This window comes from Dipodomys ordii, unplaced genomic scaffold (genome assembly GCF_000151885.1).
Source record: "Dipodomys ordii isolate 6190 unplaced genomic scaffold, Dord_2.0 Scaffold285, whole genome shotgun sequence".
In the NCBI taxonomy this organism is placed as follows: Eukaryota; Metazoa; Chordata; class Mammalia; order Rodentia; family Heteromyidae; genus Dipodomys; species Dipodomys ordii.
The window spans coordinates 403,446-413,302 of NW_012267501.1; the positions used below are offsets into that span (position 1 = coordinate 403,446).

At 42.4% G+C, this 9,857-nt stretch overlaps 1 protein-coding gene across 3 annotated transcripts in view; it reads left to right on the plus strand.

Moving 5' to 3' along the window:
* Cep41 (centrosomal protein 41kDa) overlaps positions 1 to 8,910 on the plus strand; it is a 47,086-nt gene extending 38,176 nt beyond the window's left edge. For all 3 annotated transcript variants that reach the window (XM_013036430.1, XM_013036432.1, XM_013036431.1), the window contains 5 exons: positions 880 to 1,031; positions 1,425 to 1,492; positions 3,405 to 3,519; positions 5,596 to 5,811; positions 6,476 to 8,910. In XM_013036430.1, the coding sequence (XP_012891884.1) occupies positions 880 to 1,031; positions 1,425 to 1,492; positions 3,405 to 3,519; positions 5,596 to 5,811; positions 6,476 to 6,624 (700 nt within the window). In that variant the 3' untranslated portion in view covers positions 6,625 to 8,910. The remainder of the gene's footprint in view (positions 1 to 879; positions 1,032 to 1,424; positions 1,493 to 3,404; positions 3,520 to 5,595; positions 5,812 to 6,475) is intronic.
* The last annotated feature ends 947 nt before the right edge of the window (positions 8,911 to 9,857 follow it).

A 9,857-nucleotide genomic window follows, 5' to 3' on the forward strand; every position in this document is an offset into this window, starting at 1 on the left:
CTTTATAGTATGATGGTGACGACTGTTAGTAGTTTAATGACATTAGAAACAAAACTATCCTTTATTTTAACCAAAGCCTTCATCATTACATGAATGCCACTAAATATAAAAAGCCTTTCCAACTTCAACATTATAACATGTAAATTGGAAGTAAGTGCAGAATACCATTGAAAGTGTTGAAGTTCAGTGCCCAGATTGAATAGGTCATTGTATAAGTACTGTCATGCATCCCTTAATGATGAGACATTCTGAGAAATGTATCATTAGGTAATTTAGGAACATCACAGAAAGTACTCACACAAACTAAGATGACTACAATATCACTAAGCATTATTTTATAAAATTAGCACCATGTATGCATTCCATTATTGACAGTAAAATCATTATATGACACATGACTGTGTATGAAACATTATTGTCACTTTATATTATGTTTCATATACATATAAACATCTTTGGGGTTTTTTTTTCATGTCTTGTCAACCTTATTCTTTTTCTTGCTTTTTTTTTTTATTCTTTGTTCTGCTTTCTTACACCCGTTGAACTTCTCTTGGATCAATTTTATTCCTCTCTGAGTGATGACCTTTGCTGGCGGGCAACATGTGTCTATATTCTACCCTCTTGGCTTGGTAGGTAGTTACCTAGCTTCACATTGTCTGAAGGTAAGTGTGGACACTCAGGTCCCCTCCCGGGTAGGAATCCTAGGATTCTGCATTCAGCAGAACTCAGAACTGAGACACTGTAACCATTTACCTTTTTCCTTTGAGTTGCCTTTTGAAAAGACATTGAGCACTCACTCATCTCCCCATTCTGAAGAAATGCATTTGACCTTTAAGCCACTCACCCCTGACTAGTTTCTGCTGACTTTTTCCCTTTTAGTGTTATCAGTGGTGTTGGGGAACTGGATCTAGACAAAGGTCTAGCGAAGAAAGCAGAGCCAAACACCAAAGACAGGCCTTACCCTGACTGCCCCTTCCTGCTGCTAGATGTACGTGATAGAGATTCCTACCAGCAGTGCCACATCATTGGAGGTAAGGGAACAAGGGCTTTAAGTGAGTGCCTCCTGGGAGCAGAGCCTGGCCTAGCATTCAAGTAAGCTTAACCCCAGCCAGGGACAGAAGATAGGGAAGATGTGTGTTTTCCAGATCCATCCTAGAAATCCTGGAGTTGCCATCAGCATGAACTCTGAGAGAGCCTGCAGATATCCTCCAGCAGGTCAGGGGCCCAGCATGACATGTGAACAATGACGTGGACCTTCATGCTTTGTTCAGAGTGCCCAGTTTCCTTTCATTCACTGAACTATTTAGGTTTATGGCTACCGATTTTGAAAGTATATTGACCTTAGATTTTAAGCCAGCTAGGAACAAGGGCCAAGTTGTACTGAGAATGACAGCCTTCCTAATAAACTTTTCTTCTCGTTGTAGCCTACAGTTACCCAATTGCAACTCTCTCTAGAACGATGAATCCTTATTCAAATGATATTCTTGAATATGTATCCTTCATTGTATTTTAAGGAGTTGGATGGTATAAGAACTGTAAAAGGCAAACTTACTGTGATTCCTGCCCTGGTAAGAAAACTGTGAGAGGCCTTTGACGCCAATCAGGTTAGCCTGTTTGAGACTAAATTCCCAGCAACTGCTAAGAATCCTGTTAAGGCAGACGCTTCCAAACTATACTGCCTGGGGCCAAAACACATTAGGTTAAGGGTTGTGATCTGTTGAGAGTCAGTCCTGAGACTTTTCTTCCTCTAGAAAGCTTAGAATCTAAGAAGCAAATGTTTTCTATTTTATTTTTTGCTTCTTCTTAAAATTTTAATTTTTTCCATTCATAGAAAAACCATACAAGGGGCTGGGAAGGTGGCTTATTGGTAGAGTTGCTTGCCTTGCATGCATGAAGCCTTGGGTTCCATTCCTCAGCACCACATAAGCAGAAAAAAACGGAAGTGGCTTAAGTGGCTCAAGTGGTAGAGCGCTAGCCTTGAGCTGAAGAGCTGAGGGACAGCGCCCAGGCCAAGAGTTCAGGCCCCACAACCGCCAAAAATCAAACAAAATAAAACATGCAAGTAGAAGATAATTTAAATACTGAAAAATAAGGGGCTAGAGATGTGATTCTAATGATAGAACACCATCCTAGCAAGTGCAAAGCTCTGAGTTCTAACCCCAGTACTTCCAAAAAGAAAAAAAAAAATTAAAACTGAAAAATATAAAAAAGAAAAAGGAAATCCCTCATTACACAAGTCCTATTATGTCATTGGCACATTTTATTCCAGACTAATTTCTGTGTGTATGAGTATTTTTCTCTTGTGGGAAGGTGGCTCAGTGGTAGAGCTCTTGCTTTGCATGCTCAAGGCCCTGGGTTCGATTCCTCAGCACCACATAAGCAAAAAGAAAAAAGCCGGAAGTGGCACTGTGGCTCAAGTGGTAGAGCGCTAGCCTTGAGCTGAAGAGCTGAGGGACAGCGCCCAGGCCCAGAGTTCAGGCCCCACGACCGATAAAAAAAAAAAAAAGAGTATTTTTCTCTGCAAAGTTGAAGTCTTATTATATATTTAATGCCTTGATTTTTTCCCACACTTCCCCATGTTCTTTGTAAATTTCATTTTTGATGCTTTGTAGTAATTCATCTTCAGATTTACTATCATTTATTTAGGATGTTTTGGTGGTTTTACCTTTTTTTACTATTGTAAAGAAGGCTTTTAGTGGTACATGGGACATAGAATTTTTTTTTATTTACTTATTTATTTTATTTATTTATTTATTTATTTTTTTATCAGTTTCGGGGCTTAAACTCTGGGCCTGGGCACTGTCCCTCAGCTCTTCAGTTCAAGGTGAGCCTTCTACCACTTGAGCCACAGCGCCACTTCTGGTTTTCTCATGGTTAATTGGAGATGTGTCTCATAGACTTTCTTGCCTGGACTGACTTCAAACCTGGATCCTCAGATGTCAGCCTTCTGAAAGGCTGGGATTCCAGGCATGAACCTAGTCTCACAGACTTTCCTGCCCGGGCTGGCTTTGAACCATGATCCTCAGATCTCAGCCTCCTGAGTAGTTAGCATTACAGCATGACCACCGGTGCCGGCTTATTTATTTTTAAAGTGGATTTTACTTTTCAGGATGGGAAGGATGGAAGAATTAAAGAGGAAAAAGTATGTAACTAGTGCTATTTTAGACTGTGTTAATTCTAATTCATTAACAAAAGAATACCAGCTTGTATGGTTTCCACTACCAAAGAACCCCAGTGGCTGCCAGTATGATGGGGCAGAATGAGCTCCTTGAATTTTCTATCCTCGTGTGAATGAGCCAGATAGCTCTATGTCCCTGGGGCTGGTGTGGGGGGGGGGGGAAGGGGCCGTGTCTTACAATCTAGAAGCATTAGCTCAGTGTTTAGAACCTTAACTCATCCCTTAGAAAAACGCCCACGGCAAGATTATCATTCTGTACGATGACGATGAGAGGCTGGCCAGCCAGGCAGCCACCACCATGTGCGAGCGCGGGTTTGAAAACCTGTTCATGCTTTCCGGAGGTGAGCAAGACAGCATTCTGCATAGGACTTCCCAGATGAGTCTTTGAGCTCACAGCCTTTCAAGCCACCCCATCAGCTTCCTCTGCCCCGTGCTCTAAATGTAGTGCTCAGCAAAGAGAGAAAGCCATACTGGCTGCAAGGAGCCAGTTATGTGAAGTGTCTGTTAGTTCTAGCAGCGTCTGCTGTGGGGTTGGTTTTTTCTGACTGTGGCAGTTTTATTTTTGTTTTGTATTTTATCTTTTGGTGGCACCTAAGTTTGAGCTTAGGTCCTTGCCTTGATATGCAAGTGCTCTGCTTCCCAAGTCACATCCCTATGCCTTTTGCTTTCATTAGGCTTTTTTGTTTGCTTTTGTTTTTGTTTCTGCCGGTCTTAGAACATGAACTCAGGGCCTGGGTGCTGTCCCTTAGTTTTTTTGCTCAAGACTAGAACTCTACCACTTAAACCACAGCTCCACTTCTGGCTTTTGGGTGGTTAATTGGAGATGTGTCTCACAGACTTTCTTGCCTGGACTGACTTCAAACCTGGATCCTCCAGTGTCAGCCTTCTGAAAGGCTACGATTACAGGCATTAACCTAGCTACTTTAATTTGTTTTTCAGGTAGGATCTTGAACTTTTGCCCAGACCAACCTCAGATCATGATCCTCCTACCTTTACCTCCTGAGTAACTAGGATTTTAAGTGTGTACCATGTAAAATTTTGTTGTGTTTATTTTGTTTTGCAGGTTTTTTTTTTTTTAGTTTTTGTTTTTTGAGAAAGAGCTTTGCTAGCTTGGTCTAGTCTCTAGTCTCAAACTTATAATACTCTTCCTTCAGCCTCCTGAGTGCTCAAATTATAGGATTGTCCCACTATGCTTAGCTAGAACATGTTTTTAATTCCTAAATTAACTATATTGCTTCAGGGCTTTGTAAGAATAGTAAAGACTTGAGCAAAAGGAATTCTCAGAATCCCATGTAACAATCCACACTCTCTGATGTAATTTGTTTTATGGTGAAACAGGATTTCATGGCCTTGTTGGCTCAATTTGATGACCAAAGATTAGGAGATACACAGGCCAAGTCGGGCACCAGTGGCTCACACTTGTGATCCTAGCTACTTGGGAGGCTGAGATCAGGAGTATCACAGTTCAAGGCCGTCCTGGGTATATGCAGGGGATCCCTTCTGAGCCAGTAGCTGTGCACAGTGGCTTGCAAGTATCATTCTGGACATGTGAGAGGTTAAGATAGGGAGGATTACAGTTCCCAGCCAGCATGGCTCAATGAAAGAAGTTGGGCATGGTATGTGTACCTGTCATCCCAGCTATGAGAGGAAACCTAAAAAAGTAGATTGTGATCCAGGCATATGCGCAGGCAGGAAATAAGATCCTTTTTCAAAAATAACCAGCATAAGCTGGGTCCCGGTGGCTCACACCTATAAGCCTAGCTACTCAAAGTCAGGCTGGGCAGGAAATTCCATGAGACTCTTATCTCCAGTGAATCACCAGAAAACTAGAAGTAGAGCTGTGGCTCAAGTGGTAAAGTGCTAGCCTTGAGCAAAAGAGCTCAGAGACAGCACCCAGGCCCCATATTCAAGCCCCAGGACTGGCACAAAACAAACTAACAAACCAGCAATTTGAGTGACAGTGACTCATGACTGCGATTGTAGCTACTCAGGAGGCTGGTATCTGGAAGACTGACACTCAGAGCCAGCCCAGGCAGAAAAGTCCAAAATAACCAGCATAAAGCTAAGTTGGAGGTGTGGTTCAAGTGGTAGAACACCAATCATGAGCAAGAAAGCCAAGTGAGAGTGTACAGGTCCTGGTTTAGGCCCTGGTACTGGCACAATATATACTATATAACTACATATCTCTCTATATATCTATATATAGCTCCCTCCCCACCACACACACACATGTAAAACTAGCACCAACCAAAAGGCTGGAGGCATGGTTCAACAGTAGAATGTCTGCCTAGAAATACAAGGCTCTAAGGCCCTGAGTTCAACCCTTAATACTGCATTAAATAAAAGACACAGACTTGTTCTAAGTCTGGTGTGGCCCCACTATGTTAATCCTACTTTTTGTGGTAATCTGTTTCCAGGTCTGAAAGTCTTAGCTCAGAAATTCCCAGAAGGACTAGTTACTGGTTCCCTGCCAGCCTGTTGCCAGCAGGCTCTTCCTCTTGGTTCTACCCGGAAACGATCCAGCCCCAAAGTGCCGACCTTACCAGCTGAAAACAAATGGCGATTCACCCCAGAAGACTTAAAAAAGATAGAATATTATCTGGAAGAGAACCAGGGTCCAGCAGACACCTCTAGTAAGATATTTTGCCCTTTATTTCCTGTGAAGCTTGAGAGTTGCAGCTTTGACCATCACCTTATACGAAAAGCTTCATCTTTATATTCAGGTTCTGAAAATATCAGAGGCTGTTGAATGTGATGCAGGTGCTGGGGCCTGGTGTTTCTCATAATGACAAGAATTAGGCAGTGAACACAGACATGGAAGAGAGGGTCTTGTGGTTAAAGTGTGTATCTTAAACAGAAGCAAGGAACAGAGCATCAGGGTTGACTCCTTGGAGTTCCTTTCCTTCTGCTGCTTTGGGTAGATTTTAGCCACTTCCTAGAGCCTTCCTTTGTCTTTTTATTTTCCCTATGGCTTCCCTGCTTTCTCTTCTAGTCACCCTCATCCTGTCTGTCTCTTTCTATTAAGGAAGGAGTGAAAGACTGCCCAGGTTAGTGGGGGATAAGGGAAAGGAAGAAAGAACAGCTATCTGGGCTCCCCTCCATCCCTGCTCCATCCCCCAACTTCAGATTGATCTCAGGGATGAGGAGTAGATAATCATTGGCCCAAAGTAGATGCTGCACCGACTTCATTAGCTTAAAAGTGGTTGTGGACTCGGACTTCGTTAGCTTAAAAGTGTACTTGGCCGATCATGCCTGGAACCACTCTTGCATCTCTGCTCCCCATCTTGTTCCCTTCAGGCCGACTGAACCAGAGTAACTCCCAGGGAAGAGACTCCAAGGTGCCTGCTTCCCGCACCAGTCAGAGCCTGCCAGCCGGGACCCCTGCCAGCCACTCCAACCCTCGCACACTCAGCAGTGGCCACATCCAGGGCAAACCCTGGAAGTAGACTTTGTCTCACGTAGTCAAATAAATGTTTCCCCTCCTCTCAGAACCCTGAGCTTCCCATGTTGGTCATTTTGTGCAGTAGAGGAAAGACAGTGGTATGGGATAGGCCCTCCTCCCTCTCTCTGTCTCCATCTCTTCCTTCAGCCAGCTGGGAAGGGACTTTGACAGATGACCACAAAAGCCAGAGGTGTAACAGGCTCTAGAGTCCTCCCTGTGTTTACAGAATAGTTAAGCCTTTTGAGTCTGGATAGGGAAAAAGGACACCTCCACCCCTTAAAAAAAGAAACATATATATATATATATAAGGTTCAGCTTGTTTGGTCTATACCCAGTGGTGTTTTGTAAATACTTCAGTCACATCTGCTGGTGTGTTCCTCCCAACCAGTTTTTTTTCATTCACTATTGAATTCCTGGAAGATTCTCCAGGTGGGCTTGGCGCAGGCCCCTGTCCCCCAGGGCCGAACAGGCCGCACACCAAGCACAGGCGCTGGCTGAGGCTTGTTCAGCCCGGCATGCTGCAGGCTCCATTGGGAGTTCAGAAGCCGCTCGTTGCCTGTGAGCTGGACTTAGTTTTGCAATTTTGTCGAAAAGCTCTGCACTTAACTGAATGTTCTCTCCAGTTTCAGTTGATTCCCGGGGCCATCAAGGGGTAGGTTCAGCTGCCTTCACACCAGAAGGATCCCATAGGATGGCCTGGCCATGGTACAAGCCTGTACTGAGAGCCCCTAGAAGCCACCACAACCACTGAGGACTGTGTGTTGCTATCTCAGTTGTAAATTTCCATCACCTGATTTGGGTCCATCCATATGAGATGGGTGGAAATCATAGCCACTTGAAAAAGACAGCTTTGCTCAGGCAATTGGGAAACACAATAGGTGAGGGGGACTTTAGAGTCCTTTGTCAGGGCTGACAACCCCCATAAGCCCTTGCTTAAAAATACAGTATTAGTCTAATTGAGTAATTAGTGCAATTTCCTGCTTGCTTTTCATTCTCATGGCTGAGCTGTGATTAGGAGGTTGTGATTATAGATTCTGGTTTGGGCCGGAATTTTGAATCAGCATTAATTGAATTGCTAGATGACTGACATTCATTCTATTTAATTGGGGGAACAGAAGACCTCAGGTAAGGATGAGGAACTCGGAAATCACATGGAAAAGGAAAAAAGCCTTGTTAATTTTTATGGTCTGTGATTGTAGCTGTGATAAGAGACTAAGGAATAAATTGTGCTCTTTGTCATGGCAACCAGCTTCTGAAAAGCCAACTGAAAATTGCCCATCCTTAGGTGGTTCCTGCTGCTGGGTAAGATTTGCCTTAACAGTACTATTTTCTCATCACCAAAAAGAAAAAGAAAAAGCACACCACAGTATTTCTAGCATGAGGACTGTGTTTGTAAGAGAAATAAACATAATAAATATCTCTTGGAGACATATGGAAAAATAACTCCGATTCAGTCGAGCTCTGTTTCAGAATGTGTTTATTCTTCTCTACTTGATTTCCAAAGTGCAACATTTTCCGAAGCTTTAGAAATCAAACAAACCAGGGACATTGTTCAGATGTCAAGCCGTGCCCAATTTTCCACAAGATTCAAGAATCTTGTATAAAATTCAGCCAATGTACACATAGCTTTAATGAGGAGCTTGTCATGTTTCCCCATAAATTTATTGCCTGAGAACTTAGTTCAGCCTTTTGCAAATGCCAAAATGCTCTCTGGCTTTTTATTTTCTTTACAGCACAGATAGGAAAATGCAAGTGTTTCCACACTCAGTTTTCCCCTAGCATGGACAAGATTTTCAGCCATCTTTGACACGTATAGGTTTTTAAAGAGAAGTATTTTTCTCTGTAACAAAGTTGTGGGTATGCCATTTTCAAGTTGGCTAGTCAGGAGATTAGATTTCCCTACCAATTCTGTTTTGGAAATAACAGATAGTTAGTTCTCCTTCGTCCCTCTTCAAGCTGTTAATGATAGAAACTGTTGGCTATATGTGAAAAGCCACTTTAACTACCTTTTTATAGCTGCGGTGAATTTACCTAGAGCAAGCTAGCAGGATGGATATATTTATGTATGTTTTCTCCTTAGCACTTTGCCCTGTTGGTTAAAGTTTAAATCTTCAAAAGGCCTGTTGTGATTCTATGTGTTGTGTGCTCAGCAATACTTACAGATGTTTTTTACATGCTCCAGATAAGTCCCTTGAACGTTCTGCTTTACTAGTTTTTTCATTAGGTTATTTGACATGTGTTATTTAAATGATCAGTGATACTTTGTGTGATTATGAATGTTGAAGATTAAAGAAACATAGTTACTAATTTGTCGTTTGCTATTAATGTGCTGAAACCTGCCAACGTCTCTCTTCCTCTCTGTCAGGATGATTTGGGATGTCCCTGGAGAATGGTGTGATTTGAAAGAGTGCCTCTTTGTATAAATGAATCAGGAAATCATTGCAGTTAGAGCAAAACACCTTAGCGCTCTAGTTAGAAGGATGGGGTCTGGAGAGAGCTCAGGCAGGGACCAATGGCCACTTTGAACAGATTGTAAAATGGTTTTCTTGCCAGCATTTCAGAGACTGACAAGCCGCCTTCCCTGGGGACTCATAACCTCTGAGAAAGAAGGTGCTTTATGGATATACAATAGCTTTGCCCAGCAACAGTGATAGCAACTGTTTAATAACATGCTAAATGCCTCAAAGAGGTATGTATGTAAAAAAAAAAAAAAGAGGAATAAGGGAAGGAAGGAAACAAGGAAGAAGAGAGGCAAAGGAGGGGAGAGGGGCGAGGGAGGAAGAAGCCACAGCACTTGTTGGAAAACAGTGAGAATATCCTGAGCTATAATAATGTCAAATTCAATCTACTGAAAACTGTGGACAGTCAGTCACATACCCTACAAACGATTTTCATTTTTCACTGTAGTAGAAAGTCAGAGCCAGCACTATCGTATTAGACTTGGTGTAGACTGGAATAAAAGAGAGTAAGTAATGTTCATTAGTTGCTTAGATTTTTTTTCCTGGTGTTATTTAAACTAACAAAAATATCTTAAGACTTTAAGCTATTCACCAAGTAAACAGAACAAAACAAAATTCTTCTCTTAATTCCCCCATGGGATATAAGTGAAATTAGAGTCCTGGGCTTAAGGAAATGTGTTGGTGATATTTCTTAGGTTGGCTTTAGTTGCTGCCATGTTGTTTGTGGGTTATAGAGACTGTCTTCTGTGTTATCTGACATTTAAATCCCTGTCTGCCT